The 26,644-nt window shown below is 42.7% G+C and overlaps 2 protein-coding genes across 5 annotated transcripts in view; one reads left to right on the top strand and one right to left on the bottom strand.

Annotated features, from left to right (window-relative positions):
* Positions 1 to 5,491: 5,491 nt before the first annotated feature.
* FYCO1 (FYVE and coiled-coil domain autophagy adaptor 1) overlaps positions 5,492 to 26,644 on the bottom strand; it is a 117,240-nt gene continuing 96,087 nt past the window's right edge. For all 4 annotated transcript variants that reach the window (XM_050937870.1, XM_050937871.1, XM_050937873.1 and 1 more), the window contains 2 exons: positions 13,339 to 13,420; positions 5,492 to 5,539 (listed from right to left, as the gene is read on the bottom strand). In XM_050937870.1, coding sequence (XP_050793827.1) covers positions 5,507 to 5,539; positions 13,339 to 13,420 — 115 coding nt within the window. In that variant the 3' untranslated portion in view covers positions 5,492 to 5,506. The remainder of the gene's footprint in view (positions 5,540 to 13,338; positions 13,421 to 26,644) is intronic.
* Positions 17,541 to 22,504, top strand: LOC127043830 (C-C chemokine receptor type 9-like). The gene is made up of 3 exons (XM_050938037.1): positions 17,541 to 17,697; positions 20,543 to 20,591; positions 21,293 to 22,504. The coding sequence occupies exons 2-3, from the start codon at positions 20,589 to 20,591 to the stop codon at positions 22,502 to 22,504; spliced, it is 1,215 nt and encodes a 404-aa protein (XP_050793994.1). The 5' UTR covers positions 17,541 to 17,697; positions 20,543 to 20,588.

Raw genomic sequence — 26,644 nt, 5'->3', positions numbered from 1 at the left:
CAGCAAATGTGCTAGAGTACACTGGAATTATTGGATCTGTTGGGTCTGTGGGGAGAGAAGGCTGAGCAGTCACAGCTGTGACCCAGCTGCAGGAACTTTGATACCTGTGAGCAGATTGCTCATGGCATGTTGGAGAAGGGGCACGAAATACATGCAGCAGCGCTGTGCTAAGATCAAGGAGATGAGGCAGGTGTACCAGAAGGTAAGGGAGGCCAATCGTCGCTCTGGTGTGACACTGTGTCATAAACAGATAGCTAAGGGTTAATGTCTCTTTCACCTGAAGCACCTGACCAGAGGACCAATCAGGAAACCGGATTTTTTCAACTTTGGGTGGAGGGAATTGTGTGTCTGAGTCTTTTGTCTGTCTGCCTGCTTTCTCTGAGCTTTGGAGAAGCAATTTCTACTTTCTAGTCTTCTGTTTCTAAGTGTAAGGACAAAGAGATCAGATAGTAAGTTATATGGTTTCTTTTCTTTGGTATTTGCATGAATATAAGTGCTGGAGTGCTTTGATTTGTATTCTTTTTGAATAAGGCTGTTTATTCAATATTCTTTTAAGCAATCGACCCTGTATTGTATCATCTTAATACAGAGAGCCCATTTGTATGTATTTTTCTTTCTTTTTATATAAAGCTTTCTTTTAAGACCGGTTGGAGTTTTTCTTTACTTCAGGGAAATTGAGTCTGTACTCACCAGGGAATTGGTGGGAGGAAGAAATCGGGGAGATCTGTGTGTTGGATTTGCTAGCCTGATTTTGCATTCCCTCTGGGGGAATAGGAAAGTACTTTTTGTTCCAGGATTGGGAACGGAGAGGGAGAGTCACTCTGTGTAGTTTCACAGAGCTTGTGTCTGTGTATCTCTCCAGGAGCACCTGGAGGGGGGAAGGGAAAAAGGATTATTTCCCTTTGTTGTGAGACTCAAGGGATTTGGGTCTTGGGGTCCCCAGGGAAGGTTTTTCAGAGGGACCAGAGTGCCCCAAAACACTCTAATTTTTTGGGTGGTGGCAGCAAGTACCAGGTCCAAGCTGGTAACTAAGCTTGGAGGTTTTCATGCTAACCCCCATATTTTGGACGCTAAGGTCCAAATCTGGGACTAAGGTTATGATACACTGAAAACATGTAGCTTCTACAAGAAGCTGCATGCCATCCTCAATGGCAACTCATGAGCCATGGGAGTAAGGGGTAGGCTGGGTTTCCCAGGGATCATTATGGGCATGTCCACATCCCCTCTTGGAATCTTCTGCTCTGGAAAAACAGTCCCTGCATGCAGCTTTCTATAAAGGCCAGTGTTCCTGAAGATGTGTGCATCATTCACCTTGCCTGACCACCCCACCTTGATGTCAGTGAAATGACTCCAGTGATCCTCCAGCACCGGCAATACCATAGAGAAGTACCTCTTTCTGTTGATGTACTCCATTGCAAGATGGTCTGGGGCCAAAATTCAGATATGCATGCCATCTGTCACCCTGCTGCAGCTAAGGAATCTCATTGCCGCAAAGCCATCCACTATTTCCCGCACATTGTCCAGAATCACTGTGCTTTGTAGCAGGACGCAATTAATGGCCCTGCACACTTGCATCACCACAACCCCCACGGTGGACTTCCCAACTCCAAACTGATTTGTGACTCACTGGTAGCAGTTTGGAGCTGCCAGATTCCACACAGCGATTGCCACATGCTTTCCCACTGTTGAGGCAGCTCTCATGTTGGTGTCCTTGCACTGCAGGGTGGGAGTGAGTGCCTTACAGAGATCAAGGAAGATGATTTTGTGCATATGAAAGTTCTGCCGCCACTGCTCATCATCCCATACATGCATCACAATCTGAACCCATCACTCAGTGCTTGTTTCCCGAATCCAACAGCGACGGTCCACCTTGTGCAGCTGCTGTGAATGCCAACATCAGTCTTGAATTGTTTCTTTCTATGGCATACAGCAGGGCAGGCACCACAAATTCCTGTTCAGATTTGCAGCTCATGAAATACTGCAGCATCAGCTTCTCATATTCATAACCCTCATCACAAGACTGGAGAGCAGTGCAGGATCCATGCTTTCTGGCAGAGATGGTGAGCGCAAAGTTTACCAGGACAGCTGAAAAATGGCACAAAACATAATTGGAAGCCCTTGGAATTATGGAATGGAGAAAACTGCATGATGGGATGGTAAGTCTGCCCCCACAATGCACTGTGACCCATTCCCAGAACTCCTAGCAGGAGAAGGTGGTGATTTGCACTGAGGGATAGCTACTCATGATGCATTGCTCTCTCTGTTGGTGCTAGAGCACCAACTGTGGATGCGCTCCACTGACATGTTCATTGTGTGGACATGCACAAGCAATGTAATTATAGTGGTTTATGATCGTTAATGTAACTTAAGGAGACTTAACTCAGTAGTGTAGACATGAGCTAGGAGTTTTTCTTGCTTAAAAACAGATTGCATGGTAGTGACACTGAGAGACAGGTCACCTGGTGTATGACCCATAACAACCTAACAGGATATTGAAATGGAAAACAGGGCCATTGCTTGTAGACATTAACAAAGCCATCTTAAGTAGACCTGAATCTTAAATGTGTTTGCCTGTATTAGAGAATTAAGAGTAGATGCGAAGTGAATTTGTCTGCGTTTACCTATATCTTCTTAGAAGTTTAACTATGTGATCTAATTAGCTTGTAGATGGTAAAATCCTGTTCCTGTCTTTTAATGCTTCATTACTGTATTCTATTGACTCAAGATCAAATATATAAGATACCGCAGGAAATAATAATATTACTTACATTGCCTTCAGCTTAATTATTTGATATAATGAACTGTTTTAGTAATTTGAATGGCTATTGCTTAATGTATCGTCTGAGAAAGGACCCATTGAATAGAGATCAAATGTAGTAAAATTACCTGTCAGCACCCTGCTTGCTTCAACTATAAAAGAAGCTTCAGGCCTGATCCTTTTTATCTTAGGTCTGCTTAAATTTTGACTGCTGTAAGCGTGTATTTGGGTGAGATCTGAAATATTCGTTGACTTGGCGGGCAATGTGTCCGGACCTTTGGGATTGGTAGAACTATAAGTATGGTGAATAAGGTTTTCCAAAACCCGTCACTATAACAGGCCATGTCTACACTACCACTTCCATCAGCAAAACTTTTGTTGTTCAAGAACATAAAAAAAAAAGACGTAAGTTTTGCCAGCATAGCCGCTCATGTGCACACCCCTATGTCAGTGGGAGACACTCTCAAAATGGAGAAAAGTCATGCATTGAAGCTTCACAATTTCATCATTTTACAAAGCTTTAAATCGTTTGTGCAATATGTCAGCAAGTTTTCATCAACCAATTTTCAGACATTTATAGACATTTAAATGATCACTGTCAGTTTTGAAAAGAAAAAAAAAGAAAAAAAAACAATTAAATTCTACCCTAAGTAGAGTAAACCCTGATGGGAGAGAATCATTATCCACATCCTTTGACTCCTAGCAAAAACACCTGACTGCACATTACTGTTACTACTACTTAAATATGTGTAAATCCTGGAGCCCAGTCATGGGCATTGTGTTGTTGGGTAACTGGCTTGTGCTGTGCTATAATGTGTACCCTCTTTGTAATAAAAGTACCACTCACTTTTCTCTTATTTCCATTGTGGCTGATCATCAGCTCTTAAAGGATCAACATCAACAAAGCACTTAAGCATGTGCTTAGCGTGAGGTACATGAGATGTCCCATTAACGTCCATGAAATTACTCATGTGCTTAAAGTTAAGCATGTGCATAAGTACTTTGTAGAATTGGGCTCTATGACGCTTGTCTGATGGCTGTTCCTGTTACATCTTTCTGGACTATTTGTTTTTTGTTTGCTGCGATTTCCATTAGGGGCTGCTTTGCCTCCATTTATTAACGTACGAATGGAAAACCAGGTAAGTTAACAGGTTGTCACTATCCTCTTCCCACAGCACCTTGGCCTGATATGTAGCAACACTCCAGTCTTTTGGATTGCATGGTTGGATTCCTTTGCAGCTTAAACCGCACCATAAACATTAATTCAGAATGTTTCATCGAACGTTAACAGTATAAATCTCCTGGTTCTAAATACATTATTTGTAAAACCCTTGTATTTGCTTAAAAATAGCTTTTTTAAAACTATGGACCAGAGCCCTCTTTTTTGCCTCTGCAGCGCTCCAGAGATCAAAGGGGCTCCAAAGCCACCCTAGTGGAGCAGCTGGGGATTGCCCAGGTGGCTGTTGTGGAGCTGCCACCCCCTCCTAGCCACATCTCCATTTGATGTAGGGGCAGTGGCCAGAGCACAGGTCATACTCAGGTGCTCCCCCCAGTCAGTATAACAGCCCATTAGGGACCGTTACAAACCAAAGTAATTTAGAAGAGCCCAGAGTCTACTCTACATTATACCAAGGGGCAAACCAGCCCCCGGTAGTTTGGTGTGCTGGTGCAGCTGAAGCTCTGGGATGTTGGCTTTTTTCAACTGGAAAACACTTTAAAAAAAAACAACCCTGCATTTCTTGTTTGTGCCTCAGCTTTATTAATAACATAACTGACAACCTCAGCACAGCTCTGATAATAAGAGTTTTATTAATAATTTTGTGCTATGGATGCTGGATGGCTGCTTTTCAGTGTTGGCAACATTTACTGTTTTTAATGTTTTTCTTACAGTCTCAGCTGCTGGAATCATGGCTTTGCAAGAGAATCTCAGCTTTCCTATTTTAAAAAAAAAATTTCTACCCCTCATTCTTGCAGAGAAAAGTGTGTGAAAAGATGAATTGAGTGCACCCTAAAGGCTCAAAAAAGAAAAGGTAAATAAAAAGCCCAGCTATTATCTTTTTTAAACAAATCTCATGATTTCTAAGCAATCTCATGATTTTCTTTCATGGGGGCAGATACAGGTTTTTGAATGTTTGAGGTTAGCAGTACTGGGTTTTGCAGCAGCAGAGTTATTCTAGGCCCTAGATAAACAACACATTTAAAAAAATCTTTGCAACAGACAGATTTTAAAAAGAGACAGAGAAAAAGAGAAAATCCAGAGGCCACCCTCTCAGATTATTCACAACATACTATAGATTATGGTTTGGCCTAACATTTGACAGTGTCTCTTTAACTTATGTTTGGCATTTTAAGAAAAATATCTTAGTGAAATTAGTATTCTAGCTGAACAGTAGCAAAATGATTTTAAAATCACATTTAAAAGTTTAAGGATAATTGCAGTGGACTTCACTTAAACATCAATTATATTGCATAGTGTAGTGTTCCACTTTTACATTTTAAATAAGGTCTCATTGCCTAAATAAGAACAAAACATAACCTCAGCAATAATAATAATTAAATAATATGATGCTAAATAATGAAATTATCAGTGCATATTTGTTTTACTACTTATGTGCTGTTCACTTTAATCTCAGTTCTATCTTGATTAGAATCTTCTAAATTTAGTCATATTTTCAGCAGTACGGAGCTCTGTTGTGATGGTCTCTGACCTCTCTGTTCCTACAAACAAAAGGAGCTTGAATCTTTCTTTCACATCTTCCAATGGCAATTTACATGTAGTACCTATATGGGAGGAAAGACGAAGTGGATTGTCAACTAAATGGAATGTCTAGAGATGAGTCAGGGTCCTGGCAGGTTAACATAGGACACAATCTGTTGAATCAACAAGAGGATTTACATTTATTTCAGTGGGCTTTGGATTGGGGACATAGCGAGAGCATTTATGGTCTAAAATTACCCTGTATTGACCAATTAAAAAGTGCATCACCCATAAACAACATCCATCCCCTTTCATTGCCATTTACAATAGCAATAATGACCTCAGCAATAGGGATTACCAGCCTTCAGCTGTACCTTGGCCCTGGATTCCTCGCCTTTCAGATGATCATTAATTCCTACTCATTAATAATTACAAATCATTTTTTTGGTAATTGACATTAAATGTCAGAGCGTTTTTTTTAAAACCCTGGGCTTTTATCATTATTGGTTAAGGAGACCAGCACCTCAGTGCTTACAATCAGCATGAACAATTTGTACCACCACAGCAACGGTGCTATCCCAATCCACTAGGGCTGGGGAATGGGACCAGAAAAATATATACCCTCATTTCAACCTCAACTCTTGTTTCAATCTGAACTGAATCTTTGATAAAGAGCCCTCACACCCCTATTCAATGTTCTTTTGTACCCAAATTTGTCTCTTCCTTCTCCCCCTTCCAAGTTCTTTACAGTCACCCAGCCAGATCCTTCAACCTAGACTTGGCAGCTCAGACTGTTTTCTGTTCCCACCCCCAGGTTTCTTTCCCCCCCTCTAACTCCTCACAGGGCCCCCTACATCAGCTGCTATTCCCATCAGGGAGCTGTCAGATTCCTGGCAGGCTCTGCTGGGATTCCACCAATTGCTGCCTTGAAATCTCTGCTGGTCCTGGGCCTCCTTCGGTGAGTGATATTCAGTCCTGAGATGCCTCTGACCCATAAGGAGATCTGATCAGTTTTCAACTGAAAACCAGACAATTTGCCAACCCCTGACACCTGCTCTGCCCCCAAACCTTGAAATTTTGTGCAGAAAGCAGACATTTTCTACTGATATTTTTGTTTGATGAAAAACCAAATTTCCATCAAAAAAGTTTTGATTTAAAACTTTTACCAATCCTACCCATGATTTAATACAGAAGCCACTCTGGGCCCAGCAGAGACTGAAAGCCTGTTGTGCACTGCAGAGCTGAGCATGAGAGAGAGGAGATGGAGAAAGTGAAGCATGAAGGCTGGGTGGACAATGGAAAATGATAATAGAGGTGACAATATTTGGCCAGGAAATGGGGAGGAAATCATCTGTACTTGGAGGGAAGGAGCAGAGGATCAGGAAGGCTGGGGTAGAAGAAGCAGGGATAAGGGGAAGGAGGAAGGCAATTGGCCTGACTGGGTTGGTACCAGGAGAGAGAAGGATAGGAGGAGAGAGGATAAGGATGGTACTTCACTAGGTTTCGATATGCATCCAGTTTTGGATGGACTTATCGAGACTGGTTCAGACCCAATGAGGCTCAACAATTGCTAGTGGAATCCCAGCAGAGCCTGCCAAGAATCTCCATTCTCCATTGTCCACCCAGCCTTCATGCTTCCACTCAGTCTATAGAAAGGAATCATTCTCATCATATTTTTGTTTGATTACTGTGGCTTAAAAGGAGCCAAATCAGAAAAAAGAAACATGCCTGTTTCCCTTACTTTAGTGTCTCACATTAGAACTGCTGATTTTTTTCTGACATTTTACACCAGATTCTGCCACTGTAAGTTACTTAGAGAGATACCGGACTCTGCAAGGACTCCCTTTGATTTTAGTGGATCTACTTACAGAGAAGAGTGATCAAGAGTGGAAGAAATAATCCTTAATTTTACAACTGTTGCAACATTTTTAAAATGCCGTTAGACATTTTAAACCAAAACAGAATATCTAAAAAGTGTATTTGTTGCTTATAAGTCTGAAAAAAGATAAGAATGATCCTTTAATGATACATATCCATGACGTTTAGAGTATTGCATAGCTGCATTTTTTTATAATTATGAGCTGGTCAGAAAATGTTTTTTCTCTAGCTGAAAATTTCAGTAATTTTTTATTTTTATTTTTTATCAAAAATTTCCAAGCAAAAACATAAGCTTTTCAATGACGACAAAATAATATTTTTGTTTTATTGACAAAAACATCAAAAACTTTAATTTTGTCAAAAACCCAATTTTAATTGAAGAAAATGTTGATGGAAATTTTTTGACCAGTCCTACAGAACAACATGGCTACTGAGCAATCTCTGCATAGTAGTGAACTATTGGTGTTCCAGTGAAAGTTTCTTTCCTGTATTTACAAAGTACTGTAAATACATTCAAGCAGTGGTAATTTCAGTGCCTTTATACACATATGAATACTAGCATTTCTTAAAAATATAATTACAAATAACAGCATATTTTCAAAGCTATGGAAAATCACTACCATCACAGATCACAAGTCATTCAACAGTAAAGAGATAAAATATTTTTTTTGAGATAAAGCCGTACAAATCAAAACAAACAAAAAAAAACAAGCCAAAAACAAACAAACAAACAAACAAACAAACCCACAACAGCAGATTATGTTAGTTTATCTCAGGTAAAAATCAGATCACAATAGCTGGTCATATCCTGCAATTCTTATGTAAGCAAACATTCATTGGACTTCGAGAAGTTTTCATGAGTTAGGACAGCAGGATTGGATGCAGTAGGGGTATTAACTACAAGAAGACAATCTGGACTCAGTTGGCTGAACATAATCATGCAATAATTCTGTTGTTTACTATTTCAGGGATTAAGAGGATTGAAGAATGGAACAAAGTTAGAGAATCACGGGAAACTATAATTAATAAAATCTGAAACTCAGGGCACTGAACCAAATTTTAACCCCTTTTTCTTCATAGCCAGTCTAACAACATCTGCAAACGATGAAACACTCCTTATTTCTATCGCTACACTCAAACTCTACCTAGCTACAGAAGATGTTAGCAAATATCAGTACATAAATACCACAGTTTCTCACTTTCTTCTGCCCTCTGATATTTCCTTATGAGAGTTGCATCGGGTCATAGGAATAAGTAACAGGGATTGAAAAATCAAAACAGAACTTGGTTTCAAAGCTCCACCTCTACTCTAGGTTTGGAAGAGATATTTAAAGATATACCTTCCTGGGAGCAACAAGAGTGTGTGTGTGTGTATGTACGTACAATAAAATATATTTAAAATGGAAGTTTTTCCTGAACTGCAGTTGGCATTTCTGAGCCTTTTGCTGGTGGCTGCCACCCTATTGCAAAGGGAGAACGTTTGTACAAGTGATACAATGGGAAGCCTAATACCTCAAACTAGTTACTGTCGGACTTCTATCAATCACTGGAGAACTTTAACTCTCCAAGCAGGAAACTGCTGAGATATTCCATTTATCCCTCTCACATGTAATGGAAAATGGACTTGAACTTATAACTGCTTGGTGTGAGAGCATTTCATGTGCAAACAGAATGGATTATTTAAACGTGTAGATTTCTTACTTCACAGTTCGTGGGATTAACGTCTGGTAACAAACTTGATGGCCCAAGTCAGCAATGCACTTAAGCACATGTTGAACTTCTGTGACATTAACCATGTGCTTCAGTGCTTTGCTGAACGGTGCCTACATTCTTTCATTACTGACACATCCTTATCTCCAGCTGTGTATTAAACAAAAAGAATGACACAAATTAAATGTAAGAAAAGCAAGTTTACTGGCTGTCCCTCAGATACCACAGAATATGCTCCAAGCAGAAAGTCTGGGATGTACACCTTAACATGTCTTCACCAAACATGGACACTCCACCTGAGAAGCAGATCACATCAGGGAACAGGCCACCCAAATACCCTGAGAGAATTTGCTTCAATATGGATATAAAAATCTACTCCAACCGCACACCCCTAGTTGTCACCCACCACCCCATTGTGGAACCCATAAGGGGAAACATCAAATATCTACAACCCATACTCAATGGGAACTCCATCCTGAAAGAAATCTTCCCTGAACCTCCTCTTCGGGCCTTCAAACAAACCCCTTACATCTCCAAGTCATCATGAGAACAGCTCCCCACAGACCAGGACACATCAACTCCAATTGGTACCAAACCCTGCCACAACAACAGGCGCAAAACCTGAAGACATATTCCACTGTTACAATGATCAACACCCCCACAACAACACACCTTTCGGGATCCCTGGGTCCTACTCATGCCTATCACAATATGCGGTAAACCTCACTCAGGGCACTAAAATCCTCAACAATAACTATGTGGGTGACACCAGACAATCACTAAACTCTTTTATGAACTCAGACAGGAAAATGATAAAAGACAAAACATGCTTTTCCCAAAGTGATTACTCCATATCTGATCTATCAGTCCTCAAAGGAAACTGCACAACATCTTGCAAAGACGAGCTGGGATCTTAAATTTGTAACTTTGCCTGACACTGAAAATCATGGTCTTAATAAAGAATCTGGATTTTATGGTTTATTACAACAATTGTAACCCATTTAACCCCTCTTTTTGGTCATTAACCCCCCTGTAGTCAATGGGCCATGTCATCTTGAATGGACCCTTAGAATATGTGCTAAAACTGTATGCTAAACAATCTGTTCGATCTTGTATTTAGCTGTGATAATCTGAATACCTTTCCCAGACCTGAAGAAGAGCTCAGTGTAACTTGAAAGCTTGTCTCTCACCTACAGAAGTTTGTCCAATAAAAGATATTACCTCACTCATCTTATCACTTATGTTAGCATGGTAAGTAACATTGTTCATACTGAGAAATGGATTTTTAAGGAAAAAAAAGATTTATAGAGCAAGTGAAAATGAGCAGCTGTTCTAAATGTCACATGGTATTTTGTCCTGGGGATTTTGGGGGTAATTAACCCAGTAATTCACATTGTCAGTGAACAAGCAAACTACATACGTGCCAATGTTGAGCACCTAAGGCTATATCTACACTACGGACCTTACATTGGCACAGTTGTACCACTACAGCTGAGCTGCTGAAAGGTCTCGTGTAGCCGCTATATGCTGGCGGGAGAGAGCTGTGCTATTGGCATAATTAAACCACCGCCAACGAGTGGTGGTGGTTATGTTGGCAGGAGAGTTTTTCCTGTCAATATAGCACTTGTACACACCGGTGCTTTTGCCAGTGAAACTTATGTTGGTCAGGGGTGTATTTTTTCACACTTTAACGCTTTGTCAGACTGCCTCACTACAGTGAAATATTTCACATCTCTATACCGTAATTAGATCCTCAGCTCATTGTCTTGGCACAGTATCTCCACTGGATTTGGTCTGATAGATCATTGTTTAGAATCAAGAGAAATCATCTGAGCAAAGAGCTAATCATGATCTGTGCTATACTGATACATTGTAATAAATTCATTGTTTGCCATCAAAAAATCAACATTTGCAGCAGATATCACACCATTCCCATAGATATTTCCTACTCTAAGTACAGGGATGACTTTGGTATCTTGGAGATTACTGTTTGGTAACAAATGTCATATGCTGAATTTGAATGATAACTACTGTACTCAGGCCAAGGAGAAATGTTTAACTTTATTCATAATGTTAGTGTTTACCTGTCATAAACAGATAGCTAAGGGTTAATGTCTCTTTCACCTGGAAAGGGGTAACAAACAACACCTGACCACAGGACCAATCAGGAAACAAGACTTTTTCAAATCTGGGTGGAGGGAAGTTTTGGGTGTGAGTCCTTTGTTCTTGGTCTGTTCTTTCTCTCGGCTCTGAGAGTGATCTCTCTATCTCCAGGTTTTTTAATCTTCTATTTCCAAGTTGTAAGTACAAGGATAGTAAGACAATATGTTTATATTGTTTTTTTGTATTTTCATGTGTGTAGTTGCTGGAATGTGTTAAATTGTATTATTTTTGGATAAGGCTGTTTATTCATTTTTTCTTTTTAGCAATTGACCCTGTATATTGTCACCTTGATACAGAGACCATTTTTATGTCTTTTTCTTTCTTTTTATATAAAGCTTTCTTTTTAAGACCTGTTTGAGTTTTTTCACTGGTTAAGGCTAAGAAACGAAGGGAGGGGGAAAATCTCTTTGTGTTAGATCTACTAAGCCTGACTTTGCATACCCTCTGGGTGAGGGGAGAGAGAGATTTGATCTCTCGGTACTTATGTTTCAAGGACTTGAAGCAGGAAATCTCCTAGAGTACCCAGGGCAGGGAAATCTGGGAGGAGGTAAAGAGGGGGAAGGGAAGTGGGTTATTTCCCTTTGTGGTGAGACTCAGGGCATCTGAGTCTTGGGGTCCCCCCAGGGAAGGTTTTGAGGAGACCAGAGTGAGCCAGACACTGGAATTTTTCTGGCTGGTGGCAGCGATATCAGATCCAAGCTGGTAATTAAGTTTGGAGGTTTCATGCTATCTTCTCCTGTTTTGAACTCTAAGGTTCAGATCTGAGTAGGAGAGTTATGACATTACCTAAAGTGAAACAACTACTAAAATTAAGGGTTGTCTGACAGTGTTTAAGTAGCTAATGACATTTCTTTCCCCCACTCCTCAATCTATTGTTTGAGTGTTTATGTTTTTTACAGCTGCCATTGCTTGAGCTCTCAGACAGACCACAACAAAATCCCAGCACAGACCAAATCACCGTCTTGTAGTCAAAGTATAAATCTTTCTCACAGCTGAGCCAAATTCTCAAAAAGGGGCATCTGCGGGTGGAGATAAGAATGATGAGTTTTGTGCACATCAATTCTATTAGCTCCTGTGCAAGTGACATACTCCATTGCCATTGTGTGTAAATGTTAGCGCTCAAGTCATGTGTGTGCAGGGGGTTGTGGGCACACAAGTGCAGGCTGGGTTGAGGAACTTTTGAAGATTTACTCCTATTGTGGAATATACATATTCATCAGGACAGAAGCCATGGACAGCAGTAGCTATGACAGATTCATTTCTGGTAGAGGTGGTTTATGGGAAATAAGCCCCTCCCCCAATGGTTAACCAAACACCGGTGATTAACTGAGCCTTGTCCCCTTCTTCTATTGCAATATCCTCCTCCAGATACTGAAGCGCTAAAGGCCTCTCTCCAGAATTTCTGTTCAGAGGGTCAGAGCCCCCCTGAATTCTAGCAACAGTGGTTATGGAAGGTTTCCCCCCAGACGGATGAGCAGGCAGGAGGGCAAGATGATTCTCTCCTTATCATGGCTTAAATTCTCATAGATTATTTCCTGAGCCTCCCATGGTCTCCGCTTTAACATGCTATAAAAACTAGAGAGTCCATGAGGGGTGGGGTGCCCTTAGGGCTCTGGGCTTCAGCCATTGGGCTGGGGGAGGTGGGGATCTTGGGGCTTCTGCCCTGCAGTGGGGTGGTGGGACTAGGGGCTTCTGCCCTGCAGGGGAGCAGGCCTACAGGCTTCAGCTTTAGGGAGGGGGATCTTGGATTTTAGCACTGTGATAGGTGGGGTGCCTGGACTTGGGGTTTAAGCCCCATGGGGGGGGATGCAGGGGCTCAGGGCTCCAGCCCCACGGGGGGTTCCAGGGCTTGGAGCTTCTGCCCTGTGGGGCGTGCCAGGGCTCGGGGCTTCTGTCCCCTGAGAGAAGCTGGGGCTCCCTTCAGGTTTGAAAATGTTTACTGGAGCACCACTCTGGACAGCTCTGGCTGAATTTAAGCCCTGCTCCTTATCATCTCTCACTCCCACCATGGAACCCAGGTATATTCCCATTATTCTCCCACTGAGGTCAATGAGAGTTGTGCTCACGTATCCAAGATGCAAATTTGAGGTTTATTCTTTAAACCAGGCAGTAATTAAACTATTCTGTTTACATCAGTTCTCCTGACTTCAGCGTCTTGGGACACTTGCAATTCTTCTGAGTCATCAAAGGTCAACGGATTACACGTGCTGTTTCTATGGCAAGGGAAGAAAACTGTTATTAAATATTCTCTGAAACAGCACAACACAGACAAGTAATCACCATAGTACCCTTTGCACACTTGTCCCCCACAGTAGATTCTTTTCGGTTACTGAGGGACAATCTTGATCATCTTTACTATTTGCAATACAGCACCACCCAGAGGCCCAGACCAAGACTACAGCGCCAGTGGGCTAGTCACTGTACATACATACAGTAAGGGACAGTTCCTACCCCAAAGAGCCTGCAGTGCAAATAGAGAAGATAGGCAAAGGGTAGGAGAAAGGAATCATTGCTGTCTCTGTTGTTACAGATGGGAAACTGAAGCACAGAGACATTGAAGTGACTAGCCAGGAAGTCTGGACAGATCCAGGAATCAAGCTCAAACCTTGTCCCAAATCCAGTGCCTTACTTCCAAGACCTGTTTCCCCTGAGTAAGAGTGAGGACATTCACAGTGAGAGTAAAATACTGAACTGTGTTGTACAGGTCAGATTCCTCTCTGAATGATGGTAATGTGAACCAAGACATGAATCCTTCAAAATCAATCAAGTCACAGTTGGGTGACAGGAAAACCCCTAGACAAGGTTGAACACAACAACAAACTGGACAAGAGCTGCAAGATATTTAGTGGAAGAAACAGCATTTGCCAGCAGACAGGTAAGTCTATACTGATACCAGCTTCACTCGTCTCGATGTTCCTGCACCACAGCTCTCCTCTCCCTACTACGCACATGGTCATAAAAACATTCTAATACCCAGTTTCTTAGTGAATGTTTTTACTGTGCTTTGAAGATGTAGGATAAAAACCTGTGCAAGCAGGAAGTCAACTTGTCACCATGACTAAAGACTCTGAGATAGAAAGTCTGCTCCAGTGGGGTGGGGGGAGGGAGGGAGAAGATTGTGGTGACAACAACCTCCCCACTTCAGGTGGCCAGCACACCCTCAAAAGTGGTTGCCACTGTCCAGAGAGTATGTGAGACCAGGGTAGTTGGGGAATACACAGATTCAGTACATCTCCTCAGCAGCCTTTGTGCATGCGTTTCCTGTGGAGCTGCAGGCAGATTTCAAAGCTGCCCTCCTACCCTGATAGAGGGAAGAGAAATTGATACTGGATCTGGACTGCAAAGTGTTCTATAAATGTGTCATTATTCTGACAATATCATTCAAAATGCTGGTCCATGACAGAATACTTTTACAAGAAATATCTTCAGGATAAAACAGCAAATCTTCTGCACCTTGGAAATTGTGAATGAACCAGGAACAGGAACATATTGAATATCAAATTATCATAGACTCAACCCTCCCATCCCCATATGCTTCTCTCCATTACATGCTACAGTGAGTGGAGTGGAAGACCTCATAGTTTGTGCAAAAAGTGGTGCAGTAAGGGAAGTACAGCCTCTGCATCAGTTTCACATACCAGAGTAGCCTGTGAAATACCGGGTTGGGGGCTGTAGAGAGGCAGAGGAAAAGGAGCCTGAAAGCAGCCTGTCTGCACCATGTTCCCCACTGAAAGTCATAGAACACACACGGACAGTTCCATGTAAGATAATGCTACTCTAAGCTGTACTAACTTTGCTTACATACTCCATTGCCCCCATCAGAGGTGTTACAGGAGCCAACAGTAACGTGCCAACTGGGCCAATTATGCTGCCATTTTTATGGGAAAATCCTGTAGATTTTAATATGTAAGAAACTAACAGAGTATTATAGAAATTTCTGCAAAAACTTAAAAAATGTAATAGAGCATGATCTCTCTTTATGGTTTTCTGAACCATCCTACAGAAGTGTATAGCAAGGATTTTATTCTCTGATACATTCATTAGAGCAGTTCCAAACAGCTACAGAAAAGTTTCTTTTCTATGAAATTCTATAGAACTTTACGATAAGAAGGATGATGGGTTAAGACTCGCAGCAATGCAGAGAAAGGAGCTAAGTGCAACAAACCCCACCACAGGTCATCAGCAGGTGTGAATGTGTCACTTTCACCAGTGCACAGATGCCCACCACTTTAAAGAAGGAATTCCATTAGCGGGAAGCGGTAGTAGGCTTTTATCTTCATGATGAATTTAACACTAGAGGGGCAACACTGTCAGGAACTCAGGTGGCTCCTTGCACAGTCGCCTAGCAACACAATGAGCTTGGTTGGGCCCAGTGAACCCTCACTGAGTGACTATGCTCCCTGATTGGACAGAAGAGCCAACAGATCTCTATTAAAGTCTGATAGCAACAGTAGCACAATATCTGCTCAATGCGTTCCATGCCTGCAGCTGTGCCAGACCTGCTTCTTGTACCAGCCCTTGTTCTAAGCAGTGCCTGTCCCTGCTCCTGCCCTAGTCTCTGCCTCCCTCAGAACTCCTGATTCTGACTCCAAGCACTGGCTGGTCTCTTGACTACAACACCTGCTCTGCCCTTTGATTCTGTTCTGGCTCCCAACTCCTGTCTCTGACCATTGGCTTGTCCCCTGAACATACCTCCTCATCTGCTCTTGGATTCTGGTCTGATCACTAGGCCAGACTCCTGTTCCGGCCACTAGCTTGCAACGCCTACACCTCAGTGTGTAACAGTTTGAGTAGCCCAGTAGATGGTAAGAGGGGCCTTTTCCCCCTAGCGTGGAGCTCCCCTACGGCAAGTCAACAGCAGGAGTCCAATCCGCCTTTGTGGACATTGTTGGGGAACTGTGGGCTCAGGTTGCAGAATTCAGAGAGCAGAATGCAGCCCTCCAGGCTCAGTACAATAGCAGGCCCTGTCTTCCGTCCCTGCCATTCTCACATCCACTTTCTAAATGACCAAGCTGCTTCTTCCCGTGAAGTTCAACAGCTATGATACCAAGTTTCATAGGTACCTTAACGAATGTCATCTCCAGTTCATGTTACAGCCACATTTGTACCCCACGGATCAGTGCTGAGTAGGATTGGTACTAATCTGCTCACCACGGAGGCCCTGATGTGGGCATCCCCACTCCGGGAGGGGTCCAGTCCTCACTTTGAAAACTTGGACTGCTTTGTACAGGCAATGGCAGGTGTCTTTGATAGCCCTAATTGAGAACGTACTGCAGAAGCTGCTCTCCAGGCCCTCTGGCAGGAGCCCGGGTCTGTCGCCAAATATGTCTGGCTGCAGATCCCCATTGGAATGAGGCTGTCCAGGAACAACACTTCAGGCAGGGCCTCAACAACCCTATCAAAGATGTATTAGCCCGGGTGGAACCTCCACCTAGCCTGGGAGCTTTAATTGGTCTGTCCATTAGGACTGATGATTGGCTAACGAAGCGAGCCCAAGAAAAATGACACCCACAGGGCAGAATTCTTTTGTCTCTTGGGGCCCCAGTTGTCCTGCCAGACCCTGAACTGATGCAAGTCGACCTGCTTAGCCCCACCTCTTTGCCGATGAAAAGATTCATAGTTGGGCATTGGGGCTATGCTGGTACTGAGGCACATTGCAGCCAAAGACCAGCCCAGCTCCAGGTGAGGAAATGCCTGAGCCGAGCCCCAGTAAGGGGCGAGAGTTGGGTCTGCACTCCACTCCTCCCCTCAGCAAATCACACTGCTGCCCGTCCACCAGAATTTGGCAGCCCCTAGCACACATGTCAAGTGGGCTGGAAGAAAGCAGACATTACAACAGCTTGGACTAGCCTCCCTGCCTGGCCTTTACCCTGTACAGCAGAGCCCCTATGGAAAGACAAAACAGGGCCTCCCATAGCGGGTGCAGGATATGCTCCCATGCGCTCTCAGGCAGGTGAACTGGCCAGTGCAGAGAGGTCAGGACTATGGCTGCAACTCATTTGTTCTTACCCTTCCATCGGGCTCAGTTGTTCTCACCAGTGCCCGTGGAGGGGGCAGCCATGACACTGGGCATTTCTGGTTTACTCTGCATTAGCTGCATTCGCTGCTATATGAGCAGACAGATGCTAACAGGCAGAAAAACATTCAGGCATCAGGGGTCCAACTACTTACCCCAAAGAGGGGGGAGGGGAAAGACTAAGAACATCCTTTGTGCAGCATGAAGTAAACATCAGGGTGTGGCTTACTGGAACTCCAGTTGAGGAGAGGGGTTAGTTTGCCTCATTTATGAGGCTGCAACCGACTCAAGCCACAGACTAAAAAAGCAGCCACAGATTCACCCAACCCAGAGTCCTGGAGCCAAATCCCCTCCTAGACCCGCACTAATGACAAACACTTTCCAGGAGTTGCTGAAGTCCTAGGAGCACACGTTCACCTGAGGCCACCAGTGCAGTGACTGACAGACTGACTCAATAGGGAGCTACAGCCACTGGTAAGTGCCCAGTTTTCTCCCATACTCTCCCTGGCATCAGGGTTAAGATTTTTCTGTTTATTTTCCACATGCTGCTGCAGTGGAGACAAGTCTCTGTCACACACCACCTCTTTCGGTGAGCAGTAGATTCAAATTTTAACTCATCCTTTTGTAATGACTTTTTACTGTTTCCTTTAAAATAGTTACTGTTAAAAGTAGTTGCTGGGGTGCCCAGGCTGCTGCAGTCAGCCCAGCCAAGCTACCCCTGTGCACCCCAAAAGGATTTACAGTGACATTTTGGAATCGACACTAAGAGCAAACAAGGCAATGACTAGCTAATGACTGCACTGGGATGGCCACATTTTTCTTGCAATTATCCCTGGTGCACATCAGTTTCAGTGGGATTACTACGAATCACCACCAGTGTGATTGGGATTAGAACCCGGCCCTCTGAAAATAATTTTGTCAATTACAGCTCCCTTGAGAGATTCCCACTTGCTTAGAAGATTTTGAACAAACAAAATGCAGCAGAGAGGGGGCACATTGTTTAATTTTGGCTTCGATAATGACAGATAATAATTGGAAAGGGTCACATCACACTTCTAGTTGTTTAATTGACAGGATTCCCGCTGCTGTATTTTCTTTCAAACTGCGGAATTGCAGACAAGCATCCAAAAGTGGATCAAATTGATTATGATGAAGTAGTTGGCTCTGATTGACTTAACAGCCTTTCTGCTGTGCATCACATCTCAGTCTCAGAGTTTGCTATAGAAAAATGAGTCAGTATCTTCAACATCCAAAATATCTCTGAACATTTGAAATTAAGCTACTTGAAATAACAATAATTCCCCTGGACATGATAGCAAACTGTGGCGTGTTACACACCTAAGGCATGATTTTTTTGTTACACCGTTTTTTGTTCCTCAGTTACACCAGCACAAAGCCAGATAACTCAACTGGCTCTGGTGTAATTATCTGAATTTACAATGATTCATCTCAGAACTGTAAAACAGCATCTCATTCACATGTACTATTTTTATATGACACTCTCTGGTGTTACTATTTATGCCTTAGCCATTCGGTGTAGTACGACTAATTTATGATTTCTGTAGGGATGGGGACTTTCAATCTGCCTCCTTTTACTACTGTAAAATTCCCTTCTGCATTGTGACATTAATATGGTTTTAGGCATTTAATTTCTTTCTTTTTTCTTTTTAAAGAGGAAATCTGAATCTACAGATGTGAGCTCAACTAAGGATGGGTTCACAAATTCAACTAAATGCACCACAGCATAGATATAATCATAAAAAGGAATCTACTGAAGGTTTTTCAATGCATAGAACTCCAGGGAGCTATCATAATTCTGTATGTCTCTGTTGCTTATATAATTAAAATTACTAGAGCATATATTTTTCATTACTTTAAATTCTGTAATTTTGTAATCTATTTTTTCACCTGATCTTCTCAAAGCTCATATCCTGTAGTGATATACATGCAAAGACTCCATTTTTTAAACCTTATTTGGAAGTTACAAATATTCACTACTTACCCCCATGATGACAAAAGGCGGCCAGCTCAGTTCCAAACTTAGTACTTTTAGAACAAAATTATTTTGAGTTGGGTGAAAAAAAGTGTCTGAATAATGCATAAAAGAAGTGTTGGTTTTTGACCCTCGTCTAATGACAAAAAGGCCGAGTAGATTTTCTTCAAACCTTCATTTTTGGGCTGAGGGCAAGCATAAAAGATTTTAGACCTAAGGATAATATATATATATTATGATAATATATATATATATATATATATATATATATATATATATATATATATATATATATATATATACATACGCACACACATACACACAAGCGGAATCAGATTGTTGTCTCAATAAAAATTAATAGCATTGCTAGTGATAATACAGTGAGGGATTGGATGATGGATTAGCACCCACCAGTAATAAGATCAGGAGGGATTTTATGAGTCATCGCAGATGAGAAACAGAGTTTTTTTCTTTTTTTTCATGGGTCACGGCCTCTTGGAAAAAGCACTATTTAATGTAACTTCACTGTTGTGTGCATCGGTTTTACGTGTCATCTCCGGCTACACAATGAAACCTGTTTGTAGTGTGACCTATTTTCAAAGATGTGGGAACAAGTGACACTCTCAACGTCCTGAGTGATTTCCACTGAGATCCAGTGAGAGTGTGGTCACTGTCTGAGTCGGCTAATAGGACGGTGATCATCCTTACACCGGCTCTGCCCAGAGGGAACAAAAAAGATTAGATAACAAGTCATTGCAGAAAATGGAGGTGTTTTTAAACTAGTGGTTGGTAATGAAGACAGGTGGATTTTCTTGTTAATTGTGGCACATAATTTGAGAGAATTTTTTTTCACTCCCAGGAGCTTTTGGAAAGTTAGGTTAGTTTTATTTAATACGTTTTTAAGAAAAGTGTGAACCCAGGGACTGTACAGCTTCTTAAAAATGAAACAGAAGTAATCCTAGCCATTAAAAATGTTTAATCTGCCCAGGACACTTGAAAAGCTACAGCCAGTATGCTGTTAAAAGCAAATGTAAATGCCTTAGCATATTTAGAGAGGTTTGTTTTTGGATAACTTGCATTACGAAAACAAAGCTGCAAATATAACTGAAAACTGCAGGGTCAAATCGTGCTCAGCATACTCACCCACACAGTCCCCTGGATTTCAAAGGGATAACTCATGTGAGGAAGGAGAGTAGAATCTGGTCCCCAGGCTCCTTTGAGGAGGCTTTCTGTGAATATTCCTGGGTCTTACAGTCATCTCAGTCCTATCCGAAGGTCTGTATTTTATATGTCACTTACCCACCTCATTCCCTCTCAAATTCATAGTGTTGTTTTCAAGACCGAATAAAGAACTAACTGCAGATTTACGAGCATGGTGAGTATAAATTTACTACTGCTGAATAATCTCTCTGTCTTCCCGCCTTTCAGTTTGTGACCTAGGCTATGACATAATTCCCTAAGGCACTAGAACACATTTCCCTGAACATATTCTAGAACAGTGTTGTCCTGTCCAAGCTAGCAATGCACATCTGTTCAGGCATGGAGGTGCCCACCATATCAAACAACTCGGCTCATGCAAACTTGTAGTATTGTTCAGCCAAAAGATGCTGCACATGAATTTGCCTGCTGAGCTGAGAGTATAACTACTTTGCACTCCTATCAGATCTGCCAACTGAGGATCTTAAAGCACTTAACCATGAAACACCTCAGTGAGCTAAGTATTATTGTCTGTAGTTTATAGCTGGGGAGCCAGATCCTCAGCTGATGTAAATGGGCAGTTATGTTAACTTCCTCCTGCTGCGATTCTCGCCTAGGGAACGAGAAGCAGAGAACTTCATTGATGTGCCTAAATTCACAAGCAAGAGCATAGATTGTACCTCTGCTCTATCTGCACTCAAATGTATTTGGGTTATTGGGCATTACTCCGATCGACAGCCAACGGAGGGTATGAAATTTCCAATCTCTGGTGGTGGAAAATTTGCCCAGGTTATTGCAAAAATAATTTAAAATTCCACCTTCACTGTTCCTTATTTAATGATTTTGTTAGCATAAAACTAACTTGATGTTTCCCTGCAGGCTACCCAGAACTACTCGGCTAACCTGGATTATTATACGGGTTCTAGTTCTGTGTTGCCTCCGTACAACAACCCGTTTAACCACACAGACCTCATCTGTGAAAAAAGTCACGCCCGGCAGTTTGCTCAAACTTTCCTGCCAGCATTTTTCAGCATTGTATTCTGCATCGGCACACTGGGTAATGGCTTAGTCATCCTCGTGTACTGGACATACAGATACAGGAAGAGCATCACCGACAGATACCTGCTGCACCTGACCATTGCTGATCTGCTTCTTGTTTTCACTCTCCCTTTCTGGGCAAAAGCAGCTTCAGATGGATGGATCTTTAAGAACGTCATGTGTAAAATTGTCAATAGCATGTACAAGATCAACTTCTACAGCTGTATGTTATTTCTAACATGCATTAGTTTTGACAGGTACATTACAATTGTCCAGGCCATGAAAGCTAAGAACTCTAAGCGAAAAAGGCTTCTGCACAGTAAACTAGTTTGCTTTGGTGTTTGGCTGATTGCAATAGTCTTATGCATCCCAGAAATAGTATACAGTGAATCTAAGCAAGTTAATGATACAACTGCCTGCAAGATGGTATACCGTGCCACAGTGACCCGAACCATCGAAGTTACTGTCCTAGCTTTGAAAATCACAATAGGATTCCTCCTTCCTCTCTTCATCATGGTTACTTGTTATGCTTTTATAATTCATACCCTCCTTCAAGCCAAAAGATCCCAAAAGCACAAATCATTAAAGATCATCACCCTTATTATCATAGCTTTCCTCCTCTCCCAGTTGCCCTACAATGGCATTTTGCTGGTCAAAATCATCGACGCCTACACCATGGTTATATATGACTGCAAAACCTCTGACAACATTGATCTTGGATTCCAGATAACTCAGAGCATCGCCTTCCTTCACAGCTGCCTGAACCCCTTCCTCTATGTGTTTGTTGGGGAGAGATTCCGTAAAGCCCTCTTTAAAACTCTGGAGGATGCAATTCACCGCACTGGTAAGATCCGAGAACAGAGCTCTTCTGTATATGATAGCCGTGAAGGGAGCTCAAAAAGGTCTGGATTGCTGGGGCCATCAAAAACCAAGAGCTCTCTCACTTTGAGTATGCACCAAAATTCCTCACTCACACCCAACTTCTGTCAAGCTCCTTTCAAAGTTAATGGGAATCTGGCCAGAGCAAGGAGTACAGAATGCAGTGCTCTGTAAGTGATTCTTACCCTATGAAAGAAAAAGAAAGATCCTGCTTTACAAAGTGAATTAGCATGTTCATGAGGGGCTTGAGCCAATGATCTTTCAAAGTATTGAGAAGTCTCAACTTCTGCTGAAGTCAGCAGGAGTTGAGGGTGCTCAATGCCTCCCACTGGAGCGCTGACCACCTTCAAAGATCAAGCCCTACATTTCTGGGTGGAAGGCATTGACACCATTGAAAAAAGCCAGAGAAATAGTATAACACTGACTGGAACTAGAACTGATGAAGGAGCAGATTTAAAACAAACATCTTGTTACAACTGTAAATATCCAACCCAGCTGTGGCAATGAACAATCTGAACCAGCAAGTGATTTAAGGGAATGATCACATGTGGTCATGGATCTCAGTTACTGTAGCCATGGAAATAAGTAAGACATGGTGGCTGCTTCACACTATGCCCCATTGCCATCGATGCCGACTGACTGAAGCCAGGGGAGGAGATAGGCCAGTACTGTTTTCAATGGGAGTTGCAGGTGCTCAGTACCTGTCAGGATGAGGCCTTAATTGGTTGATGTTTGTATAATGCTTCATAAATGAAAAATGCTACAGATTGTTACGGTCATGTCACTGGCAGCTTTTCAAAGTCCCTTTTCTGTAACCGGTGAAAGTAGGGTTGCCAACTTTCAACTCATGCAAAACCAAACAACCTTGCCCTGCCCCTTCTCTGAGGCCCTTCCCTACACTCCTTCCATGCCCTGTCCCTCTGTCACTTGCTGTTCCTACCCTCATGCACTCATTTTCACTGGGCTGGCTCAGGGGCAGTTGTGAGGGCTCTGTCTGGGAGTACAGACTCTAGGGTGGGACTGGGGGTGAGGCGTTTAGGGTACAGGCTGGGGCTGCAGGCTGGGGCTGAGGGCTTTGAAGGATGGGAGGGGGATCAGGGCTGGGGCAGGGGCATGGGAGGGGGGTCAGTAGTGCAGGATCCTGTCAGCCCTGACTTCAGGCGGCTCCCAGAAGTGGCAACATGTCGCCACTCTGGCTTCTATGTGGAGGTGTGGCCAGGCAGCTCTGCGCATGGCCCTATCTGCAGGCGCCATCCCCGCAGCTCCCATTGGCTGTGGTTCCAAGCCAATGGGAGCTGCGGAGACGGCACTTGGGGCAGGGGCAATGCGTAAAGCCCCCTAGCTGCCACTACACCTAGGAGCCGCACAGGGGACAAGCTGCTGTTTCCAGGCACTGCAGGGAGCCACAGCAGGCAAGGAACCTGCCTTAGCCCCCTGCACCGCTGACCGGACATATAACAGCCTGATCAGCAATGCTGACTGGAGCCACCAGGGTCCCTTTTTGACTGGGAGTTCCGGGTGAAAACCGGAAACCTGGCAACCTGAAGTGAAAGCTGTTTTTAGTGAGAGTTGCAACATTTCTCAGGGTCAGCTCCAGAATCATCTAGGGTCTATTTCTGCACTCACTGACATCATTTTAAATTCAGAGTAACTCTGGCCACTTCACCAGAGCTACTCCAGATTTACACAGTGTAAATGAGCCCTGAATTTGGCTCCCCCATTGCTTTTTTATTCAGTCTCTGATTTGTAAGTGTAGCCTCAGTGAATGCAGATTTAATTTTGTCCCACTCCAAAGCTTGCTACATTGCCAGAACAATGAACATATGATGGTTTCTTGCTGGTCTTTTTATCACAAAGGTGGGCCTTGTGGAACTGGGTTGATTTAGATTCTTTTTTGTAGGTCTTTGATTTTAGGGTGAAACTATGTGCATTGTTTGTACCGTAATGCTTTGATGTTAGGCACTTGCACTATACATACACATAAATAAACATTGCATCATACAGCACAATTTTTAGAGGATCATATTTGTAATTTTCTAGCAATATGGCATTTGCCTTTTACCCTCTGGTAAAGCTGGACGTAACAAACAAACGGATGCCTAATGAAGCACAGGCTATAAACTGAGCATAATAAACTGGTTCAGAAAGTGCATCCAGCCTGAGGCCTGTAAGGCAGAGAGAAGGAAGGAGTGGAACCTAAGGTGCAGGAACATTTTGGAGAGACTTTACCAGTCTGGTCACTGGAGATGGGCCTGTCAAACATACTGCAATTATAATGTCATGTGGCTCTATAGCAGGGGTAGGCAACCTATGGCACACGTGCCGAAGGCGGCACACGAGCTGATTTTCAATGGCACTCTCACTGCTCAGATTCTGGCCGCTGGTTCAGGGGGTGCTGCATTTTAATTTAATTTTACATGAAGCTTCTTAAACATTTTAAAAACCTTATTTACTTTCCATATAACAATTGTTTAGTTCTATATTAGACTTATAGAAACAGAGCTTCTAAAAACGTTAAAATGTATTACTGGCACTTGAAACTTTAAATTAGAGTGAATAAATGAAGACTCGGCACAGCACTTCTGAAAGGTTGACGACCCCTGCTCTATAGCATCTGCTGCTCAGTGGTGTCAAAAGCACCTCACAGGCATGAATGAATTTAGCCTTTCAGTATTACAATTGCACAAGAAGGCTGCGGCAGAGTGAGAAACAACCCAGGTCAGGGTCTCCTGTCTCGCTCTTCTGTGCCAGAAACACAAAACCATCCTTCTGACTGACAAGGTCTGGGCATAAGTGGTGCACAGCTTTACTGTCTGTTCTCTTCTGCTCCCTAACATGCACTAAACTGTACGTCTCTTGGTGGCCATTTTAGTTTCAGTAAGCACTCGTGGAAGGAGTTCTTTCGGTGTTATCATGGCTCCAGGACGAGTGCAACAGCCACACAGGGCTTTGGAATTAAGGACCATATTCCCAGCTAGCCTCCATTCTGAGCACAATTTTCACACTCACCCATCAGCACATACATAGCCGAAATTATCATGCACAAAGGAGGCAGCTAGACATACAGTGACCTGATTGGCACATGTGCCGGCAAATGGCCATACACAGGTAGTTTTGAGACTGCAAGTTTCAAGAATGCTTTGGAAATATGGTCTTGAAAAGGAAAGATAAGACTTTAAAGTAAATGGCAAGCAAAAGTCCTAAAGAAAGAGCTAAGACAGGGCTTATGCATAGAAGACTTTGGTAATAAAGTCCGAAATTGCAAGTAGAAGCAACAAAACTGCTGTTTATCCAAATGATGTCAGATTTATTAACTTATTGAGAATTTGGCCTTACAAGGCTTACAGCATTCCTAGGCGATTCTGAGTGCCATCAGCTACCACAGACTTCAGTGGGCATTGATTGTGCTCAGCACCATGCAGGATGGCATGTCAACACAAGGCAAAACAGCATGAAAAGAACATGAATAGACTGATCATTTTTGGTACATGAAAGAGCAAAGCACATTATGGAAAATAAATCCTCAGTTCATGTCTGTTTGAGATGCTCGCTGCACTGGGGCACAGAAAGAAACCAATGGACACATTTTTGAACCTCACAGCACTTTGTGAGGCTTTATATATTAAAGTTGTTCTATACAATATAATTACCCTGGTAAAACACTCCAATCATCTAGGTTTTTTTTTAAACACCCACAAACATTTAGAACAGGTGTTACTTAGATCCCCTTTGGAGACTCACCTACCTCCAGGCAGGGACAGAAATGAGCCATGAACACAGCATTGTTCTTCAGCTAATTAAATTCTAGTTAAAGTTTGACTTCCCCTGCAAGCTGCCTTCTTAATCCTTAGCCCTGAACAGTAAATGAGCAAACCTTACCCACTGAGTTGATGTCCAGGACAAATGGCCTTCTCTGAGATGGGTTCCAGCTCCAACTCCAGCCAGCAGCTCCTAGGACTCACCTTGTGAGCAGAGTGCTGCTTGCCCTGCCTTTTTAGCTCAGCTGTGAGAACCACGGTGAGTTCAGGCTTTGGCTAAAGCAGTGGAATCTTGATGTATGATAGACAGTGCACACACTTCTCAAACAGCAAGAAAACCACATTAACATCTGCTAATCGAAAAAATCTACCACAGCAGAGCAAACTACATAGATAATTACCCATGAGGTACCGATTAGCTCTTCACCACTGTTCTTCACATATCCCCCAGTGTGGGAAAAAAGTGAAAGACTGAACTTCAAAATACCCCAACCTGGTTGCATGTCACTTTCAGTATTACTTTTTTTGTCAGCCCTTTGAAGTCTTAAGTCTCCTT

Source organism: Gopherus flavomarginatus, chromosome 2, assembly GCF_025201925.1.
Source record: "Gopherus flavomarginatus isolate rGopFla2 chromosome 2, rGopFla2.mat.asm, whole genome shotgun sequence".
NCBI classification, from domain to species: domain Eukaryota; kingdom Metazoa; phylum Chordata; order Testudines; family Testudinidae; genus Gopherus; species Gopherus flavomarginatus.
The sequence above is the reverse complement of the archived record's forward strand: the minus strand, read 5'-3'. Positions and strand labels throughout refer to the sequence as shown.